Here is a 22,605-nt window from a genome sequence, read left to right as displayed (position 1 = left end):
GATCGTTAGATTTGCGAGTTGAATGATTCAGGTGTAGTGTTGCTTGTGTTCGTTTTGGAAGTCCTAAGCGGGTCTCTGGTCGAGTGATTTCGAAGTAAAAATGATGTGATTGAGGGAAAGTCGGAGGGGGAAATGAACGGACAGACTCCTCTTCAAAAGGGTCCAAGTAGTTGGGTATGTCGGAAAGGGAAATAAACCTGCAGACTGCCAGGAGGACGAAAAGGTCTCGCTAGACAATTCAGGAAATCGGTAGCGGTGAAAGTATTGATGCCTCGACAAGGGCGTAGGAGAGCGAAGAGGTAGGTGTGTGGAAACGAGTCCTGCTCAGAACGATCTGACGGGATCATGGATCAAAGGAGGACCGGTCAGTCGTTCTGCTTCAGGTCGAACGATGTAGGCGTACGAGTCTGCTGGGTATGATCTACTTGGCTACTTACGAGATTCGTTGGCTCAATACCAGACGACGCATCCACCTATTCTTGAAGTGGTCTCTTTGCTTCGCGGCTACGGCTTGAGGAGACCCTGCGGCACTCCTTTTCGAAACTTGGAGTGGCCAGATGTACGTGAAGACGTGGTAGTGAAAAGAAAGGCGTATAGAAGTAATGTCGATCCAAATCCCAAGGCGATATCGAGGTGTTATTCACTCTCGATATCAAATCCCTCCTCGTTTCGATCGAGATGATGTTGATGTAGGTCTATCGACTCTTGACGACTTGCACGCGACGATATCGATTCGATCACAACCGTACGAGCCAGGTGCTGTCAACTGATGTTGATGATGGATGAGGGGCGAAAGGTCTTTCGCTGTTTGTCGCTGATTGCTGATAGAGTTCGTGTCGGCGGAGGGAGAGGAGGGGGGGGGGGCTAAGGGGGCAAGGACGACGGATGAAGAAGAGATGAAACTCGTATCACACGCGAGTTCGATCAAGGGGTTCGGTCGAGTTCCAGGGGGTCGAAAGGGGGCGATCCAGTCAAAGGGTGTCTCGAGCAGTCAGAAGGGTCCGTGTGCCGTGTGTTTGATAGGGGGAATCTTTTTGTCGTAGGGAGGTTGCTCCTGCGATCCTGCGAGGCCTACGACAATTCGGGGTCGTGAAAGTCTATTTCGTGGACTAGGTTGTGCTTTCTAAGTTGGAGCTCGCCAAAGGATACAATCCCGTGTTGATCATGCGTCAGAGTTGTGGACATCAACCAAAAGAACGAGAGACGATCAAGAATCAATTGATCACAGTCGATTGATTGTTGCTGCCCGAGGCCAGCCCTCCCTCCTCTCTGCCGCCGAGGCGTGCTTACGGCATACATCACTTTCGCTTGCCCTGTCGTCCTCAGCCCTTGGCGCGAATCACCGAGGGCGGGCACAGCGAGAGAAAACGCCACATGGAAGCCTCCGGATTTGTTGATGAAGTCCGAGTTCCATCGGCAAACGCCCTAGAAAAACAAACCGACAACCCTAGAAATGGAAACGCTGGAACGATCGATGGGTCGAGATCCCGAACATTATCGTCGCTCGGCAGCCGGCAGCCGGCAGGCGATAAACAACACAAGGTCGGATTTCGTCTCGTTTCGCATAAAGCGTGCATGCCGCTGGAAAACTTGCCGGAGACGAGACAAAACCTGTCGGGGACGAGACAACGTAATATTGCGTAAGGGTGGCTTGCCGCGAGGGTGACGTAAGCGTGTCACGTGATGTCTACCAAGCATGTAGACTACCGACTCCCTCTTGTACGAAACTCTATGCAGACCGTCGTATCGTTACGAGGTGTCGAAGACCAGTTTATCAGCGACATATCATTTGATATGAACAAACACGCCGAATGGGGAGGAATTCCACCTCCCCCAGTATAAATACAACGTATGGGGGGGGAATTTCACCCCCCCCGTTGTCTATCGAAACTAATTATCTTCGAAAAACCCAAAGATAACGAACCGGTTGAGAGCAGTTCTGGAATTTAAAAATCAGGATCTTACTCCTGTCGACCCCGCCGTATCGTTACGCCGTCTAGTTCTCGTCGTCGGAACCGGTGATGTGCTCCTTGTGAGAGACGAAAGGGTGGTTCCCGTCGTGACCACGAGCCGCGTGACAGAGATTGGCCTTCAACTGCTCACGAATGAGCAGGACGTGTCCTTGTCGAGCCTCCTTGGTCATTTGACCTTGGGAAAAGATCGTCTCAAGGACGGCGTCGATCCTCTTCATCGGATGAGCGTCAGGGTCGTTGGCGATGTCCCCGACACGAGGGTCCCGAGCGTGGCAGACGGCCTTCTTGTCCTTGCATTGGCCGCAAGTGCGTTCGTCGGACGATCCAAGGTTCTTTCGGCAGAGGAAGACGGGGCCGTACTTGACACAGTGGACGAGGGGGCGGTGGATGTTGTCGGGATCGACACCAGGGTTGCTGACGACGAGCTGGTTCTCGTCGATGTAAGAAGGGGGCTCGTTCTTCTCGATCACCCTTTGGTAACAACCTAGGCAGGCGACCTGCCATCCACCGCGCCATTGATCCTAAATGTAAAGTCAAATCGTAAGCTAACATCGATGAACAACGATGTAATCGAACGACTCACCAACCAGCCGTTGATTGGCTTGATGTTGACCTTCCCGGATCGGTTAGGCCTCAACCACGCCATGAGCAAGTCCACGGGCGGGAAGATCGGAAGAACCGCGCGTTCTTCCTCGTCGACGATGATCTCGGCGACTGAACGAAAGAAAAATACGAATAAGATAAGCACCGTAACGATACGACGTAAATGAACACATTACTCACTCGTCTGGTCGTCCCTCCACCCGGCCTTGTCGTTCTTCACCCCGCCTTTGTCGACCTTGATCTGAAGACAGGCGACGTACGCCCCAGTGCTGAGACGCATGACCGGCTTGGTGTTGTCGTTAGGAAGGTAGGGAATTTCCGCGCCGTCGACCTTCGACACGATCTGCCTGCGAGTCTTCTTGGAGGGGGAATGATCGATTCCCTTCTTTCCCCCCTTGGCGATACGTTGGGCCTCGTTGTTGGCCGCGACATATTGATCGATCCAATCCTCGAACGAGACGAAGCCGGTCGGGTGAGCTTTAAGACCGGAACGGGGCAGGTTCTCCGGCCATTCGAGGAGATATTCGAGACGGAAGAGTTTTGCGCTAGACATATCGATCCCTATCAGCGACAAGACGTATAGCAACAACGAGAAAAAGCTATAGACTCACAGCTCTTCGTTCTGAGCCTGAATCTGATGCTGGGCGTTCAAGAGGGCCTTGTCCGCCTTCGAGACCACCTGGAGTTCTTCATCAGAGTCGAGGTCGTTCATGGTTGCACTGTAAAGCACAGCATCGATGATCAGATTGAGTATAAAGACAGTCGAACGCGGTACTAACAAAATGAGTTTGCTGGCGATGAAGAACAACAATGATCAGTTGAGAGTCCTTTGTACGCCGTATCGATACGAGAGGACTCACAAAAGTAAACAAGAGAATGAATCCCACTTATTCCAAGTCCGAGTACGAGTCCCGAATTGAAGAGTAGGTGAATAAAGGTGAATTGAAGTGAAAGGGGGATTTCCTCGAATCGTAAATGAGCTGTCGAGTTATATGTTTTTTGTTTTGTTAGGCAGGAAAAAACTGTCGACGTGTCGTACGATGGTGATGTCATGACTCGGCCAACCAGATTCCAGCATTGAGGGGTTGAAACACATCGACTTGACGACGGTGGTCGTATGAGACATCGTTCAAACTCAAATCTAATTGTGGCATATCTAACAGAGGAATACGCGACATAAAGAACGATCCACAGAACAAGCGGCTTCATCCGACGCGCGCTAAACGCCCAAAGGCATGTTTGAAACGATCAAAGGGTCCTTTGACTTTTTTCCATACGCCGTATCGTTACGGGGAGGGTTTTAATCGGAGTTTGGCTCATCAATCATCCCTGTCGTCGAGGCTGAGTTGATGGAGCGAGCATCACACCAACGCTCAGGTCCCCCTGCCTTTCGTGGACATCGGTTCCTGAAGTTCTTTCAATGGAAAGGGAGCTCATCGCTCTACCGTTGTTCGATTGTTGCGATGCTGCTCGACGAGCAGATCCTGCTAATACCTCAGCTTGCACAATTGCCAGGCCTTGCTTGCACTTGGGTGAACGGTAGTTATGTGGCCCCCCACACACACTGCACGAGACTGGAGCTCTATCCGTTGTAGCAGGTGCGCTCGAGGTCCGAGCCCGTTCTTGATTGATGATGTTCTCGTGACGAGAATAGGCTCTGCCTGTCTTGGCAACAGGAGTATCGACAGCAGCCGGTGGATCGATACGAGCTAGTGTTTCAGCCAAGCCATGCGACTGTTGATAGCTCGGCGCGACAGCATTCTTCTTTTTCTTTTTTTCTTTTCCCACGTGTACCGCCTTCATGGGGTCGAGAATGGTTGGATCATCTTCTGCCCTCGGTGGAAGAGCCTCTCGATCAACAGGGATGTATCGATTGACGATTGGGGGAGCGATGTTTGCCCTTGTTCGTAGTTCCAAGTCGCCTGTTTCCCTCGTAACGATCCGGGGGACATAATGCCCGATCGCTTGCGCCTCTTCTACCAGTTGGTTTTCGTGTACGAGATGCCAATGACTGTGTATCTCGTGCAGTTTGATAGGCTGTACTCTAACTCCGCGTATGAGACTATCAAACACGTGCTTGCAGGGTAAGCCTGTGCTCTGCGTATAGAGACAAAGCCCAGGGAGTTTGACCATCTCGCCCGTGTCAATATCCTCTTCCCAAACATCCTTGCACCTGTCGAGTGGTTTATGTTGGACCATGCTGGCACGAGCATGGGCATGAGGACCCTCTACCATAAGACGTAACGCATGTCGAGAGACTTTCCCTTGTACCTGCAAATGGTCGAAGTTATTCGTAACGTTACGACGTTTACAAACCAATATTAAACCCACCAGTGCTAGACTAGACGGTAATTCCACCCATCCTCGCCCTTGTTCGTGTGCATGCTTTGTGAAGATACGGTACTGACCAGCTGTCATGTACCGTAGCACATTGTTGGTGACATGATACAGATCACTAGCTCGAGCGTTCAGAGAACGTTTGAGAGCTGCATGTGATCCTTCGACGACACTTGTGGCTGTTGCATTGAGGTGGAACTTCCCCTTCGTGGCATAAGCACAGAAGTATTCGGCGTCGTTGAACAGTGTCATCATGTAGGTACATGCAGCCTCTGTATCGTCGCGATAGGTCCACTCCATTGCAAAGGAGGTGAGCACCTCCTCGAATTCAGTGAGCGTGGGAGCTCGTACAATGCGGTACCAATGGGAAAGCATCTTATTCCAATCCTCCTCGGCTATTCCCTTCTTACGGGAGACGATGTTCTTGTTGATATGCCAGATACAGAGCAATTTTGTCGCCTCTGGATAAGCACGGTCGATAGCGTTTCGTAGAGCCTTATCATTATCGGTGACGAATGTTTTCACCGGAACGATACGTAGTAAATCTCTAAGGTTATGCATCGCCCAGAGATAATCGTCTTCTTGCTCCCTGGCTAAGAATCCGAAGGCAATTGTAAAAGAACAATTCGCACCGGTTGAGGCCACCACATGGAAGAGAGGCAGCTTGAATTTGTTGGTACGATAGGTGCAGTCGATATAGAGAACTTCCCCATAGTGTTTGCCCAGCGCGAGTGCCATTGGATCGGTAATAAGCAGGTGCGTGAGTTCACCAAACTGTCCAAACTTGGCGGCGGTATGCGACCCTGAGTTCTTCAGTTCTTGGATCAAGGTGTCGGTACGCGTACGACCTCCCCCTCCTATACGATAGTATCGAGATCGCATGGTGTAGATCTCTTGTTCCGATACAAGAGTCTCCCGATTTTCACGTTTAGCGGTTTCTCGAAGTGAAGCAAGAATCCTATTGCTATTGATTCCTGCATCGAATGCAGCTAGAACAGCGATGGTCTCAGCTGCAGTGGGTTTTCGATGGATATGTTGAGAGCGTGCTGAAGGGTCGCGAGGATGGTTGTGACGTAGTTCTTTAGCCACGACCGACCACATGCCTTTTGATAGTTTGGCATATAACTTAAATTCACAACCTCGACGTTTGGTGGAGGGTCGGCGGTTTGTCATAGGTGTTACGGGATCATCACGTGAGTCGACTACCGACACACAGGCTCGATCTACGGACATCAGCATACACCTAAGTCCGGCTCGACGAGGCGAATCCGATTCCCTCGGAGCAGATTCGGTCGCCTCTACCATTCGCCTTCACCATTCACCGAAACAACACACATATCACAAACAGGTACAGGGACCTCGAGGTACACGACACTCTACTCAGGACCTCGACAACCTTACTCGACGTACCTAGGGACAAATGAGAACTCAAACTCGCCTCCTCTACCGAATCCGGCTGCTCTCGACAGGATTCGTCTGTTCGCCATCTCGTTCTTCCAGTTTCGCCATCTCTCGCCATTCTTTTCGCTTGGGTCTTTTCAGTGTTCGCCAGCCCGTCTACGTACTCGTCTCCGTATAAATAGCTAGAGGAACTTGACCGAATTCGATAGAGGACGCTCTGTAATAGTTAGAGGTCAAGTTCCGATATCACATTCAATACACGCCTATCTGACTTGTTACAACATCTTCAAGACGTGTTGCGGAGAGGTTACAACTCAAGGACGTCGCTAAGTATCTACGCTTCATCGTTTTACCTTAGACCGAATCCGGTACCTCACACCGAGTGATCACCTTCCTTATCCATACATCTCTGGATTCGTATCCCGCACCCGAACCCGCTTCATCTAAGCAGACTTGCGACATTCTCCCAACTACCTGCGATTCACCTATAAGCACCCTACGCCTTACGACTTAGGACCTAGCTCGATTAGCGACTTCCGCCGTAACAGCATATCGGAACTTCTACTATCGCACCTGGTTAGGACAATGTCAGTCTTTTCCGAAAACCACGACTTGCCCCCCGAGGAAGAACAGCGGTTCTCTCGAGCCAGGACCGGCTCAATCGAAACGAATCCGGCTCCCAGGGAAACGGACTCTGAACGTATTGGTCGTCTCGAAGAACAAATCCTAGAACTCATGCAGACGATCAGGAAACAAAGAGACGAACTCGCTACACGAGAAGAGATTCCGGCTCCCCTTCCTCGAAGGCAGTTCAACATCTATCCATCCAACCCTCCATCTCTAGCGGGAACTACTATCGACCCTAGAGAACTTCACCGACCTTCGGTAGCTCGGTCCAGGGATCCCTATACTCCTATGAGGGACGTTCCCCTTCGGGAGAACGAAGCGGATCTGCTTGCCAAACGGACCAAGGAACCGAAACCGGCTGATCCACCCACGTTCAAGGGAGACGCCAAGGAGTTAGACGAATTCATCGTTAAGCTCAACATGGTCTTCCGACAACTGCCTGGACGCTACCCCACTGGAGGATCCAAGATCGATTTCGCTATCGGATTTCTTGGGGGACGAGCCTTTAAAACGGTTTCGTCTTATCTCCAGTTGGATGAAGCGGACCAACCCCTTTTCCTACACGACTACGATGCCTTCAAGAGGTTCTTGAAGCATAACTTCGGGGGCTCCAACGAGAAAGCTGCAGCCCAAGCCGCTTTAGACAAGCTGGTTCAAACCGGATCCGCTTCGTCTTACTTCTCCGAATTCACCCAGTACAGTCCCTTGTGTGGCTTTAACGATGAAGCTCTTATCGCTGCAGCAAAGAAAGGACTGAAGGCCAAGGTGGTGGAACGTCTCGGTATCCTGAACAAGAGGATGGAGTTTGCAGACTTCAACGAGTTCAGGAATGAGGCTGTCGACGCGGACAATAGGCTTCACGATGATGGAGTTCTCAACCGAGAAGACGAGAAGCGGAACGCTCGCAAGGATAGCAGGAAGGAACCGAATCCGGTTCGATCCGAGCGAGTTGTCACCGAACGGACCAAAACCTATGAAAAGGAGGTCGTCAAACCCAGAGGTGCGACTCCTTACCAAAAGGGTCCTATTACCGATGAAGAAAGGAAGAGGCGCCGCGACCTCGACCTTTGCACTTACTGCGGGAAGGCCGGACACTACGCTTCAGCCTGTCCTGTCCTTGCTGGCAGAAATGGAGGAGGTACTCCTAATGTCGAACGAGCTAGAAATGCCACAATCGAAGCAGTTCCGGCTCCCACCTGGGCGAACAAAGCGAATCGAACCGAATGGGTCAAATTTCGCTTCCAGGGGCAAGATCCTCTTATTACGGTGGACTTCCATGCAGGAGCATCTTCTTACACGACAGACGCCCTGATCGACAGTGGAGCCAGCTGTAATTTCATCCGTCCCTCCGCGGAGGTACTCCAGCATGTCGAGGCGATCCCTTATGATCAGCCGAAGCGACTCCGGTTGGTTGATAACCAACCTAACCCGAATCAGCGAGGAGAGATCACTCATTACGTGAGCCTGATTTTCTATGTCGGTGGACATATTGGTCCCTACTCCCTCGACTTCGACATTGCGGAGATTGCGGCCCCGGACATTATCCTGGGAGTCCCATTCGTCAAGGGTCTTCGTACCATCACGGATTGGGACACTTGCGAGATCAGTTTGATCAAGCCGGATTCGCCTCTCAAGGGAGCGAATCTGGAATATTTGGAGCGAAACCGGTTCCTACGAAGACAAGACCCGGAAGTTGTCGATACAGATGTCGATCCTCGAGCGCTACGGGAATTGGGTCTGGAACACGACGACGAAGACGATTACGACATCGCATCGGAAGAGATGCGTCAAGTGATCCCAGTTGAGTTTCATGACTACTTAGACGTATTCAGGAAGAGCGATTACACCAGCCTTCCTCCCCACAGGTCGTACGATCACGTTGTGGAACTGCTACCAAACGTGGAGTTGAAACGACTCAAGCCTTACCCGCTTTCTGCTGCGGCAGACAAGTGGCTCAAGAATTGGATAGACGAATCAAGGCGGATTGGGCACATTGAACCGAGTTCGCATTGGTTCGGTTCCCCGGTCTTCCTCGTACCAAAGAAGACTCCTGGAGAATTCAGGATGGTTACCGACTTCCGAGCATTGAATAATGCTACAAAGAAGAACGCGTATCCGCTTCCGAAGATCAATACCACCTTAGAACGAGTTAGCAGAGCTCGCTTCTTCTCCAAATTCGATATGCCAACTTCATATCAGTTACTTCGAATGCGGGAAGAAGACGAGGATTGGACCACAATCCTAACTCGCTATGGGTCATTCAAGTCTCGAGTCATGCGAGAAGGCATGACCAACGCAGGAGCCAGTTTCCAATTCTTCATGAACGATGTGTTCAATCCCCTACTGGACCAAGGTGTTACTGTATACATCGACGACATTCTGGTGTATACGGAAACGAGGGAGGAACATATTCGGCTCATCAAGGAGGTTTTTAACCGGATCCGCTCCTTTTCGCTTTATTTGAAGCCGAAGAAATGCGAGTTCTTCAAGTCTTCTATCGAGTTCCTCGGCTACATCATCAAGGATGGGCAAATCGCTATGGCTCAAGACAAATTGGAGTGCATCCGAACTTGGCCCAAACCGACGTGTATCAAAGAAATTCAACGATTCCTTGGATTTACCAACTATTACCGACGATTTATCAAAGGATACGCTGGGTTAACACTTCCGCTGGTGAAGTTAACCAAGAAGTCCGAGCCGTGGATCTGGGACGAGAAACAGGATGGCGCGTTTGCTACACTACTTTCGTCCTTCGCAAGCGAACCCGTTTTAATTCAAGCAGATTCGGACGAAACCTGCTATCTTGAAACGGATGCATCGGACTACGCCATCGCTGCCGTCCTTAGCCAGCGCTACAAGGACGAACAGTTGCACCCGGTAGGATTCTTTTCAAGGAAGTTGAACCCGGCAGAAATCAACTATACCGTCCACGACAAAGAGTTACTTGCGATCGTTGAGGGATTCAATCATTGGAAGCCGATTCTGCTTGGGATGGCGAAACCGATCGAAATCCTCACCGACCACAAAAACCTCGAGTATTTTGCCACCAACAAGCAGCTTAACCGTCGGCAGATTCGATGGGCTGAAACATTGGCGGATTTCAACTTCTCGATTCGTTACCGACCCGGAACCAAGGGAGGTAAACCGGATTCGCTTACACGCCGACCGGATTACCACCCAGGTAGGGGAGGTATTAACTCTTTCGAACACAATCAGCCCAACTTCACTACGCTCTTGCCCAAAACCCTGTGGCTCAACAACATCAGGGATTCTGAACTTTACCGAAGAGCTGAAGAGCAGGATCTGGCTGCGATGAACGAGTATATCCGCGGGATGGAAGCGAATCCAGAAAAAGGGGGAGATGGAGATATCATCGACCGCATCATCAGCAAGGTGAAGACAATCGCGCTGACTGATGAATTCGCTTCCACGGCATTCAGAGCAATCTGGAAACAGGACGAAACAGATCTGGTTACCGGAAGCGAAACCGCTTCAGACGAGCAAATCTGGACCTGGACCCAGAACGGGATTCTCAAGTACAAGGACACTATCTACGTCCCCGACTGTGAGAAGATCAAGCTCTGTGTACTGAAAGCACGACACGACGCCTCACTGGCTGGACATCCCGGGAGAGAAAGAACTATCGAGCTCATCTCGAGGGATTACTATTGGAACGACCTGAGCAACTTCGTAAAGGTCTATGTCGCGTCCTGCGAAGTGTGCCAGCGAGATCGTACCAATCGACACAAGCCTTATGGCTTATTGAAGTCACTTTCGGTTCCGTTTAAACCGAATTCGGATCTTTCCATGGATCACGTGGAAGAATTACCAAATTCGGAAGGATTCAACTCGATACTGGTAATCACCGACCGATTCACCAAGCGAGTCAAGTTCGTCCCTACTACGACAACCTCTACAGCTAAGGACTTAGCCAAAATCTTCCTCAAAGAAGTCTTTACGCAGTATGGGTTACCCGACAGGATCGTTTCGGATCGGGGAAGCAAATTCACTTCGAAATTCTGGAAAGAATTTACCGCGCTTCTCGATATCTCGAGCGACCTGACTACAGCCTACCACCCTCAGAGTGATGGAGCCACTGAACGGGTCAACCAGTCCCTCGAGGGATTCCTTCGGCACTATAGCAGTTATCACCAAGACAACTGGGCGAATCTGCTTCCCTTAGCCGAATTCGTTTGCAACAACGCGAAGCATAGCGCTACAGGTATCTCTCCTTTCATGGCAACCTTCGGCTACGAACCACGCTTCGACGTCAGTCTCGACAAACACAGGGCTGAATCTCTCGTCGCAAGAATCGAAGCCAGGGATATGAAAGAAGTTTGGGAACAGATGCGAGTACAGATGACTGCAGCTAACGAAAGAGCTGCCAAGTATTTCGACCAGAAACACCAAAACCCTCCCGAATTCACAGTAGGATCGAAGGTCTATGTTTCATCGAAATACATCGCAACCAAAAGACCTACCAAGAAGCTGGATCACAAGCGATACGGTCCCTACGAAATCATTGAAGCGATTTCGTCTCATGCGTACCGGATCCGCTTGCCGGCCACACTCAAGGTTCACAACGTCTTCCACATCGACATGTTGGAACCACATTACGAGAATCCATTTGATGGACGAGTACAGACTCCTGGACCAATTGTCGAATCTCCGCACGATGACGAGTATGAGGTCGAAGAGATTATCGACAGCAGGATCAGGAGACGCCAATTCGCGTACTTAATCAAATGGAAAGGGTACTCGGGACCCGAAGGACAAGATTGGGTACCCCTCGAAGACCTCAACAATACAGCAGAGGCACAAGAGGAGTTCCATGTTCGGTTCCCGACTAAGCCAAAGCCTCCGGGTTGGGAAGCGTAGCTTTCCCGAATCCGCTTCATTGAACCGATCCCGGCTGGACCGAGATACGGATAAACATATGTTCTGAACTCTTCTGGATCTCGTCTCAGACTTCTCGCTCGCATAGGATTCATCGTATCAAACGACTCGGATTGAAAGAAAATACAAAACCCAAAAACAAATTATAGACGAAGCGGAACCGCTTCAATCCTTCTTGGCTCGCTTCGGCGGGCGACCATCATTCTCTTCCTCTTCCTCGTCCTCGTCCGGATCCGCTTCCTTCTGCTTCCCCTTACCCTTCGGAGTCGACTTACCCCCCGACTTCTTCGAATCCTTCGGAGTCGACACGACTCCGGTCTTCCTCTTCTTGGGCGTGGGCGCCGGCAACGGGTTGATAACCCTCTTGAAGGCCGCGTCACCTTCCGCCGCGATCGCCTCCCGGACCTTGTCGAGGTCCTCCAAGGCCTTCGAGAGACCCTTTTTGATGCCCGCATCTTCGAGCATGTCGGCGTAGACCTGAATACGGTCTCTGGCCGATTGCTGCCAAATTCGGTTGCGTTAAAACAGATTCGGTTCGTTGAAACAAATTCGACTCACCCGGTACATCGCTGTCGCGGTAGTCCGAATCCTCATCCTCGGACGTCACCACCTTCTTCTTCTTCTTCTTCTTCTCCGACAGGTCGTCAAAGAAGTTGGCGGGCGCTGCACCCGTTCGCCGAGTCGGCTGTACGCCCTCGAAGTCGATGGGCCGAGCTGGAACGCGATTATCCAAATTAGCTTCGTCGAACCGGATCCGGTAGAAACCAAACAAAAACGCTTACCGGGTTCCGGGCTCACCGACCGTTGGCGCACAAGAGCACCCCCCAAATCGATGTTCTCGACATCGACCCTCGCACCCGCCGATGCGGCTCCTCTCCCTCGACTCGACCTCGCGCTGTGTCGTCCTTGTCGATTCCGCTGAATCGACCTCCCTCGAGGAGTCCTGGGCGGCGACACGACAGCTACAATCGAGCAAGAATGGACGTAGTATCAGGTTACGAATTGTCGATTCAGAATCCAAGCAGATTCGCTTTACTCACCCGCACTCGGCCCCGCAACCGGTTCCTCGTCGACCGAATCTAAAGGTTGCCCGGTCATGGCAACGTCCTCGCCCGATACCGGGCGTCCAGTCGGCCTACGAGCTTCCCCGTATAGCCCTTCCCGACGAGCCGGTTCACCACCTGCGAAAAACCCAACAAGTTCAGCGAAACGAAACCGCCTTTCGGAACCGAATCTGCTTACCTTCCAACCCCGATCGGGTCACCGACAGCCCCCTTATGTTCGAGGCCAGGTTCTGGTCGACTTCGTCCGTGTCGTCCATATTGCGGAGTTCTTCAAAATCAAAAATTCCTCCGGAAAAGACTTGGTTGACTTCTACACACAAGCGGAACTGGATCAGTGCACGCAAAGGAACCGAATCCACTCGAATCGCACGAACGAGAAGCCGAGTCTCCTGGATTTACGGTCGAGGCTCGAGAAGGAGTCGAGCGTTCCTCAATCTTGGGAGATACGTCAGGAGACGGCATCGTTGAGTATCTTCGAGAAAGGAAGTGCACAATTCGCTTCAATCGAAACGGATCCGGCTTATACCCCCCACTCGACGCGAGTCGATGGGCCTTAGCGAAATGGAAAATTCGGTCGCCATCAAATCAAAACAAACGCGTCGTAGACAATCATCAAACAAATTGATGCGATCAATACTTGAAACACGATGGCTCGGGGCGCGCCATTCCGGAGGGGGATATACTGTTACGGGATCATCACGTGAGTCGACTACCGACACACAGGCTCGATCTACGGACATCAGCATACACCTAAGTCCGGCTCGACGAGGCGAATCCGATTCCCTCGGAGCAGATTCGGTCGCCTCTACCATTCGCCTTCACCATTCACCGAAACAACACACATATCACAAACAGGTACAGGGACCTCGAGGTACACGACACTCTACTCAGGACCTCGACAACCTTACTCGACGTACCTAGGGACAAATGAGAACTCAAACTCGCCTCCTCTACCGAATCCGGCTGCTCTCGACAGGATTCGTCTGTTCGCCATCTCGTTCTTCCAGTTTCGCCATCTCTCGCCATTCTTTTCGCTTGGGTCTTTTCAGTGTTCGCCAGCCCGTCTACGTACTCGTCTCCGTATAAATAGCTAGAGGAACTTGACCGAATTCGATAGAGGACGCTCTGTAATAGTTAGAGGTCAAGTTCCGATATCACATTCAATACACGCCTATCTGACTTGTTACAACATCTTCAAGACGTGTTGCGGAGAGGTTACAACTCAAGGACGTCGCTAAGTATCTACGCTTCATCGTTTTACCTTAGACCGAATCCGGTACCTCACACCGAGTGATCACCTTCCTTATCCATACATCTCTGGATTCGTATCCCGCACCCGAACCCGCTTCATCTAAGCAGACTTGCGACATTCTCCCAACTACCTGCGATTCACCTATAAGCACCCTACGCCTTACGACTTAGGACCTAGCTCGATTAGCGACTTCCGCCGTAACATAGGCCCGATTTCAGTTAAGTAGGCATGAGACGGTTTATAAACCCCACTGTACGGGCATACGAGATACACATATGCAACTTCGCCTTTCCTATCTTTAGCTGTACTGCCCTTGCGTACAGCATAGCCATTCTGTTTGCCATGCAGATTGACAGCGTCGATGAGAGCAGTAAGGGTAACAGTGGGGCTGATAGGGGGGAGCCGGACATGGAAGTCATCGCTTGAAGGTTGGTCGGGAAGGTCGAATGGGAGGTTTATGTCGGTGATTTCATCGGCAAGTTGGTAGAGGTCTTGCACGGCGGCTAGAGGAGAGGGAATACATTCGATGTCGAGTTCCGTCTCCTCTTCCTCGTCGGGTAAAGGAATCGGATCGTATAGAGGGAAATCGATGGGGGAAGAGGTCGTCAGATCAATGATCGGGGTGTTAACGTTTGGAAGCTTCCATTCTTCTTCCACGAAGGGTGATTCCACCACGCCTTGGGCTTGTAACTGAGCGAGTAGGGCTTCCATGCTAAGGGTAATGTGGGTGTATACTACGTTGTCATCTAGGGGGTGTATACCTCGTACAAACACATCTCGAATACTAGCAGTGTTTATGATGTGTGGATGTACGCCGTATCGTTACGGTGGGGTCAGTTCTGGGAGGCTGCCAGTATAACTTGCAATTTCAAACAAACGTCTGATATTGCCAATGTCTTTACGTCATATTACGTTGAATTACGTTGTCTCGTCCCCGACAGCTTCTGTCTCGTCTCCGGCAAGTTTTCCATGCCGCTCGGCGCGCGGACTGCGAAACGTTGAACCCCTAGTGCCGGCTGGATATCGCTACGCCGGTCGAAATTGAGGACCTGAGTCATTGGCAAAGCAGGGGCGTTGTCCAATTGGCACAGCTATAGGCAGAGCAAGTCCCGATGGTTTTGGCATGTTCAGGAATACCGATGAATGCATGTCGAGGTCGATGGGGTCCCGGTCGAGGGAAAGTTGGTGGCGAGGGTAAAGTGTAAAAATCACAGGATAGGTTGGTCCGCACAAAGACGATTATCTACGTACACCGCTCGAGCAACTCGATTCTAGACCTAATCTGTTCCGTTGCTCACGATCATCATTCCACCCATTGTACAAGTCATGTGAACAATCATGGCAAAGCCGACGGAATATAGCTCGTACAGCGTTGAACCTGGTGCCTACCGACCAAGCAAGTCGGTACAAATTGAGGTCTCATGATCCCCTCCTGCTCTGCAACTTGTCGAAGGTGTGTCTGCAGTAGAACCCACGAGAGATCGCAACTCTGGACATTGAACGCCGTGAACTCGAAACGCTTAGCAAGCTAGTAGTTCCAAACGAGCTTTGCAAGGATGTAAGTGCCGTTTCATACATACATGACAGGTTTTAGACCATACTTTATCAGCCCAGGTAGTTCTATCGGGTCGCCCAGGTTCAGTTTGCCGCTTGGGAATGCAGGTCGCAATCGCCGTCGAGATGCGCGGTAAATAGGTCCAATGGAATGTAAGCCGAGCGTACGAGAGTACGCGATCACTTTATACTCATTCATGACCACTTCTTGTCTGCATGTAAGGACGAGCGCAGATGGTGCCATATTGGCTTGCTATGACCTGTTGTTTACAAGCTGGTTGCCTGAACAGCGGGTCGGTTCAAGATGTATCTTGGCATGGACAGAAGGGAAGCTTCTGCCTTGAGGAAGGGCGCGGTGGCAGAGCTACAGAACGGATACAGCGGTTGTTTAGTCAGATGAGATGTTTGCATCGATACCAAGTTGTCAACACTTCATTGCGACAAGCGCAATCAACTGATCAACAAAATCCCTTTCGGTTGATGACGAAAACGGGGTGATTCCTTTCGGAAGTATATATGGATCCGACGCCGAAGTCCGAGGCTCGTCATCTGATCTCTCAAGCTCTGCCAGACTCGCCTTTGTAGTTTGCTAGTCTGACAGACTGCGATCGCTTTGACCATACATGCCATACATCCATTAGCGTGAGTATAGCCTCCAGAGTCACGGGAAGTGCGTTTCAATCCCGTCTATAGTCCGACTTGAACTATATCGGACGCAACGCGGCCTATACACTATGATCCTGCAAGAAACAGCTCTCATCTTCTGGGTTGCTGTGTATGTCCGATCTTTGGCTCAACATCGTTTGACGTCTCGCAAGCTGAATCTCCTTACTACTTTTTCTTCCTAGGTCGTCTTGGTACTGTAAGTGCACGCTATACCTACATGAAAGGGGGCTCTACTAAAGATCTACGGTGTGCTTAGATGGCTATCACATCTCAGAGCTCAACTTTCCTCAACCCTCGTTGACCTGTCACAAAGATGCCTCTGGACGATCAACCCTTCCCGCATGTCTGGATATTACATCGACTCGATACTCGATCATTACCGCAGTCCTAACGGTTGGAGGGCTATTAGGATCGCTTGCAGCAGCCAAGGTCATCGGGCGGTACGGGATGTACGGGACGGTATGGTTGACAGGAGCGATCAACCTGGTCGGAAGCATAGTCATGACCATCTCAACTCACTGGATTGGACTGGTTTTGGGACGGTAAGCACGATTGATGCTTTAGATTTCTACATCAAACTCTGATAATGAACCGCAACTCTCTTTCGCAGCTTCGTCTCGGGTTTGAGCGTCGGTCTAGCTATCACTACGGTGGCTCCTCTCCTCTCGCACATCGCTACCACCTCCCCTTCCGCCTTTCTAAGTTCTAAACGCGGTCTAATCGGAACGCTGAATCAGCTCGGCATCGTCCTAGGGATCCTCAGCGCTCAGTTAGTAGGTCTAGGTGCGACCGGAATGAAGGGCGACAAGCAGGGGGGTTGGAGATGGGTTGTTGCCGTGAGCGGGGTCGTGGCTGTCGTACAGTTTGGGCTAGGAATACTCCTGCAGCCCCACATCAAAAGACGTAGCAAGAAGGACTCGAATGAGAGGTTAGGTGGAACGGGAGAGCATGGCGAGGATGCCGAGGGCAAGTCCGCTCCGGTCGCCTCAATGCGGCCAAACACTCACCTCTACCTGATCTGCATTTGTGATCAACAGCAGAACCTCTGCTAAGTCCCTCTGGACGTAAAGATGTGGTCCGCCCTAGTACCATCTCCGAGATCCTCGCCAATCCTAGCATCCGTCCTCAGGTCCTCTTGGTCGCCTTCATCCTCGCCGCTCAGCAGTTCAGTGGGATCAAGTGAGTATCCGCGCAGTTTCATCTCGTTGAAACCGTCAGGCTGATCAGGGGATTCTTTTCGTCACTTTACTTACCACTGTCACCCAGCGCGGTACTTTTCTACTCGACCCCCGTTCTTAAACCGATCATCCCTGACCAAGCGGGGTTGATCGGGATTGGGATTGCGGTACTGAATGCATTGATGACGTTCCCACCGATGTTCCTCGTCGATGTAGGTACCAAGCTGGTCCACTGTAAAGACCTGATCTATATGACGGGCCATTGCTGAAGGGTCATTTCTCTTGCTTCTCAGCGGATCGGACGGATCCCCATACTCCTGACTTCGCTCGGAGGCATGATCCTCTCCTCCATCCTGCTCGCACACGGCCTCAACACTCATAATCAGACTCTCTCCGCCGTCCCGCTTCTCCTCTTCGTGGCCTCGTTCGCGATCGGTCTGGGCCCCATCCCTTTCTTACTGGTGAGCGAGCTCGTACCCCCGGAAGCGGTCCCAGCGACCTCGAGCATCGCACTTTCTAGCAGCTGGGTGGCCAGTTTTGTTGTCGCACTCGGGTTCTTGCCCCTGAGGGATGCGCTTGGGTGGGTCAGGCGAGGGGTGAGAGAGGGGGAAGGAAGGGTATTCTGGGTGTTCTTAGGATTTCAGGTGGGCACGGCGGCAGTGGTTATATGGAAATTGTATAAGAGGTGAAAGGAGCGGAGCGGATTTCTCGTAGTGAAGACACTTTGTACGATTGGTGAATTCCTTGAGGACGCGGAGACCCGAGTTATAGGTTGTCAAAGGCGATAGCGACGAGATGAGCGCCGGTGATGATGCCAATCGATGTTCTGACCTTGAGTGTAGAAAACAGGTAAATATGAACCCATCTAAGCGTCAGTAGGTTGAGCAGTGACGGAGGAATATTGAAGTACACCCGTTCGCCACTCCTGAACAACGTGGAATTCAAGATCCTGAGAAAGGAACTCAGCGCTCCTACTCATAGGACAATACAGCAAGCTGTAATCTCTGCTGACTGCAACCATTTTGTCAGGTATATGGACGAGGTGATGGACGAAGTGATGGGTTCTCTAAAGGAAAGTTGTCTTGATGAGCGGGGTGGGGGATGACATACGGCTTGGATGATACCTTCGGGAGCGACAAAGATGCCACCCACTGATTCGATCGTGTTTCATCGTGGGCAGCCCAACCCCGTACGACGCGAGTAACGGCATGGTGTCGTCGCGTGAACCTCCGGGGACACGATTTACTTCCGCTTCCCCGGCCCCCCTGTGCCCCGCCCTGTCCTCTTGCTGCTGCCCTCGCTCTCCTTTGTTGTGCCTTTCTGGCTCTGAGCTCGCTCGCCAGTGATGCTGGTGGGATCGACCGTCGACGACCTTGGCCCGCCTCTTTTGACGAGGTCGATATCGTCGTCGACCAACAAACATCATCCACTACTCCCAGCAATAGGTCAAGCAGACAAGCAACCAACCACACTCATTCAAGCTACGAACAGTATCCTTTCGATAAGGATTCCACGACCACAAACCCTACGGAATCCCCATCAGCCCCGTCTCCCTCCGCGGCGATTCCTTTCAATCAACTTCCCCCTCAATCACCTCCGCGTTTCGGTTAACGATAGTGCTGGACGACTACATCAACAAACGAATACTTGATTGAACTTTCGAGCCTCTACCATCTTGATCTCCTGGAGAGACACAAGAGTGGCCGTCCTCTACAATTCACGAACGCTTGTCGGACGTGAGCTACGACCACAAACGGGTCAAATCATACGCAACCTACCGACTCCCACCACACTCGCCCACAAATAACCCTTTGATCAAGACGTCTCTTCAAGATGCACATCCTCAATATCAAACCTACCTTCGCCCTCCTCTTGGCTCTGACGGCCACCGCCAATGTAGTCACCGCCAACATGCACCACCGGTCCGCCCATATTCATCGAAGGGCTGAAATCGACAGACGAGCCGGAGCGGCCTACAACGAGACGGACGGTATGGAGCCTCTCTCCCGGTCTGTCGAGCTGGGACATCAAGCGAGCTTGTCGTCCGCTGCCGCCGCTTCGTCTTCTTCTTTAGCGGCAGTCGCGGCGGCGACATCCACTTCAGCGAGCGAGGTGGATGTGCCGGCCACGACGTCTACGGCTGCTGCGGTCGGAGAGCAGGTCTCTTCGACTAGCGTGGTCCAGACTTCGACCGCATTGGCCGAGACTGATGATGTCGGTGAGTTTATCGTGCATGATCTGAATTGATCGATGGGAGCGGCACTGATCAGTTCTCGACGTGATTCTCTCGTAAAGTCACCTCTACTGCTACGGCCGCGACCACCGCTCTGGCCGTCGATACCTCTGTAATCGCCGCCATTTCGTCCAGCTCTACTCCGAGCACGAGCTCTATCGTCCCTACCACTTCGTCGACCACCCCCGCTGCTGTCCTCGCGACCACCTCGACCAGCACCGTCGTCCCTACCACGAGTATCGTCCGAAGCACCGTTACGCCGACCCAAGATCAGACCTTGTCCTCCGCCGCCTCGTTGGTCAGGACAACCGCACGATCGGTAACGGCGAGTGCTAGCGTTTCGGCTGCGGCTGGGTCGAGCGAACAAGGCTCGAGCAAGTTGAGCGTGGGCAAGACGGCCATGATCGTAATCATCGTCGTGGCCAGCGTCATCGTCGGTGCCCTAGCCATCTGGACCATCATCCGAAAGTGGAAGTTGGGACCTAGCAAGAAGTTTGATGTGAGTTTCTCAAACGCTGATGTTCCTGGTCAGCCTCGAGTTCTGGGTCACGAGCTGACTCCCCTGCAAATCGGTTACATCAGGAACGCATGCAACCTCTCGACTTTTCGCCTCACAGCGGCATGCCCGACCCTTTCCTTGAAAAGACCAGGAACCGGTTCTCCAACTCGTCCGTCTCCTCGGCCGACCGTCAACGACGTCAGTTCGTCTCCGAGCTCGACGCTGCTGAACAGGAAAAGTACGCCTACGAGACCCAGCCCAACTACCTGCACGGAGTCCCGAGCCACGACTTTACCGCTCCGCCGACTGCAGGGGGTGGCGTGGCCAGTTCTCGCTATGCCGACGATTACGACTATGGGTACCCCGCTCAGCAGCAACAGCAACACGACTATGCCGCCCATGCCGACGAGACGGTCGGTGGAAACGACTATGCCGATCTCAGGAGGGGCCCTTCGACCGTGGGGACCAACTTTGCCGGTATGGGTGCGGGTCCCGGTGGATTAGCCTCGGCTGCTGCTCCGCCCGTCCCGCCCATGCCTCAACACGCTGCTGAGATGGGAGGATACGAACACCAGGAGACGCTCTACAGCGATAATCCCAGCAGCTTGGGTCGACCGACTCAGGGTGAAGGGCCTTACTTTGCGGCTAGTCAGGCGCGAAGGTATTGAGCGGGGTGAAAGGTCTGGGCGAGATCTCAGCCTTTTGAATTCGATTGGTCCTCCATACTGTCCTTTCGCTCGCGTCTCCCTTCCCTCTAGTTATCATTCTACTTCTCGTCATTGTGTGGCTCGATTTCGCGTCGAGGTGTCATGTAACAACGTCGTGTGCTATATATCTCGAACTCTAGTTTCATCATCTTGTACTATGCTGCGGGACCGGTAGTCTGTGATATCAAATTACGATTGCGATTGCGCTTCGTTACAGGCAAAGACCGATCGGTGGGAGAAAAAGACGAGCGCGGCTCGGGTGCCTTCAAAGGGGGTGACGGCGTGTTTGAGGAGAGTGGAGTTGAAAAGCACAAAGTCGCCCGGCTTGTAGTCGAGTTTGAAAGCAGTGTCCTCAGTTCCGACGATGAGCTGACCTCCGGTGTAGCGCCCGATGTTGGTCATTGCGACAAAGCCCTCGGGATCGTCCGAGCTGTCTCTGTGAGGGAGGACGCGGAGGTTGTACACGACGGCGAGACCGAGGAAGGCGGCGTCGGTGTTCTTCTGCATCTGTTCGAGATCGGCGTTGCGGGAAGCCAACTCGTCGTAGTTTCGTTTGTACCTATCGCCAGACGGCAATTGAGCGAGGCTTCTCTGCAGGGAACACTACGCCAATTCCGAGCTTACCGCTCATAAGCTTCCGGCTCGAGTATACGGAAAAAGTTGGCGATCCTGGTTTGCAATGGGCTGATATTCTTGAGAAACTGTGAGGTATATCGGTGCTTGTGACTACCACTACATTGTTGTGACGAGACGACGGGTCCTAAGTGAGTGTTCCCTTGAGCGTGCCAGTACCTTTCGAAGTGTAGCACGGTGATTTCAGCCGCGCGGCTTCTGCGAGAATGAATTGCGAAATCTGAAACTCACGCCAAATGCCAAACTCCAGCGTGATGCGTCCCGTATTTCGCTCTCATCTCGGCAAAGGCGTGATGTCGATGATCACCAGGTCCCGGGGAGGGTAGGGCCGACCAGACATGATTTCCAGCTTTCGTAATGTGCTCGTTCGCCCAGCCCCGTCGCAACTCTTCGACGCTCGCTTCGATAATCTCTGTGCGTGCAATCGATTCGTCAGACAACGCGAAACATCGCTCTCGGACGCAAAGCGTGGCTTACTGGACAACGGTAGCTCTTGCTCAGAAGTTTCGGCATCGATCCCAGCGCGGATCTTGTAGAGTACGATATGGTGATCCGACGTCTCGACGATAACGTTGGGCTTGTAGAGAGGCATCGCCGAAGCTTGCTTGTCCCACGCGGCGACCTTTTCTTTCCAGACATCGTCTTCCTTTCCATCTCCCGAAGAACCGCACTTGGGGATCGCCGTCGCACGTATTTCTGCCCATGTCTGAGGCAGAGTCAAGACTTGACAGTATCGTAATGCGGATGTCAAAAAGTCCTGGTCTTTCTCTAGCGAATGCAGGCTTTTATCGCACGTATGCTTGAGCAGATTCTCGAGGTCCTGATCGCTGCCGGTAAGATCATACCGATGTCCTAACCGGATCCTTTCCTTGGTCCATTGAGCTTTTAGAGCCCGCACGTCGATCTTTCGGATCCGATCCGACACGTTCTGTGCCCAGATTGCGGCGGGAGGTTTGCCTGCCTTCCAAAGACCGTCTCGAAC

The 22,605-nt window shown here is 52.1% G+C and overlaps 4 protein-coding genes across 4 annotated transcripts; 2 read left to right on the top strand and 2 right to left on the bottom strand.

Moving 5' to 3' along the window:
* Window positions 1–1,996: 1,996 nt before the first annotated feature.
* HD553DRAFT_322523 (uncharacterized protein) lies at window positions 1,997–4,775 on the bottom strand (the record flags this gene model as incomplete). Its single annotated transcript, XM_046181295.1, has 8 exons — window positions 1,997–2,494; window positions 2,557–2,687; window positions 2,757–3,121; window positions 3,188–3,295; window positions 3,356–3,367; window positions 3,437–3,556; window positions 3,642–3,732; window positions 3,944–4,775. 8 exons carry the CDS (start codon window positions 4,773–4,775, stop codon window positions 1,997–1,999), a joined length of 2,157 nt encoding a protein of 718 aa, XP_046038397.1.
* Window positions 4,776–14,451: 9,676 nt separating this feature from the next.
* Window positions 14,452–15,493, bottom strand: HD553DRAFT_322522 (uncharacterized protein; the record flags this gene model as incomplete). Its single annotated transcript, XM_046181294.1, has 4 exons — window positions 14,452–14,541; window positions 14,562–14,937; window positions 15,066–15,244; window positions 15,452–15,493. The coding sequence occupies 4 exons, from the start codon at window positions 15,491–15,493 to the stop codon at window positions 14,452–14,454; spliced, it is 687 nt and encodes a 228-aa protein (XP_046038396.1).
* Window positions 15,494–16,277: 784 nt separating this feature from the next.
* HD553DRAFT_293419 (general substrate transporter) lies at window positions 16,278–18,415 on the top strand. The gene is made up of 7 exons (XM_046178433.1): window positions 16,278–16,482; window positions 16,556–16,569; window positions 16,630–16,915; window positions 16,984–17,339; window positions 17,411–17,552; window positions 17,640–17,763; window positions 17,845–18,415. Exons 1-7 carry the CDS (start codon window positions 16,442–16,444, stop codon window positions 18,238–18,240), a joined length of 1,359 nt encoding a protein of 452 aa, XP_046038395.1. The 5' UTR covers window positions 16,278–16,441; the 3' UTR covers window positions 18,241–18,415.
* Window positions 18,416–18,932: 517 nt separating this feature from the next.
* Window positions 18,933–21,196, top strand: HD553DRAFT_307032 (uncharacterized protein). Its single transcript, XM_046179374.1, has 3 exons — window positions 18,933–19,769; window positions 19,847–20,283; window positions 20,367–21,196. Exons 1-3 carry the CDS (start codon window positions 19,385–19,387, stop codon window positions 20,949–20,951), a joined length of 1,407 nt encoding a protein of 468 aa, XP_046038394.1. The 5' UTR covers window positions 18,933–19,384; the 3' UTR covers window positions 20,952–21,196.
* Window positions 21,197–22,605: the final 1,409 nt, after the last annotated feature.

This window comes from Filobasidium floriforme (genome assembly GCF_021052385.1).
Source record: "Filobasidium floriforme strain CBS 6241 chromosome Unknown HD553scaffold_5, whole genome shotgun sequence".
Classification (NCBI taxonomy): domain Eukaryota; kingdom Fungi; phylum Basidiomycota; class Tremellomycetes; order Filobasidiales; family Filobasidiaceae; genus Filobasidium; species Filobasidium floriforme.
The sequence above is the reverse complement of the archived record's forward strand: the minus strand, read 5'-3'. Positions and strand labels throughout refer to the sequence as shown.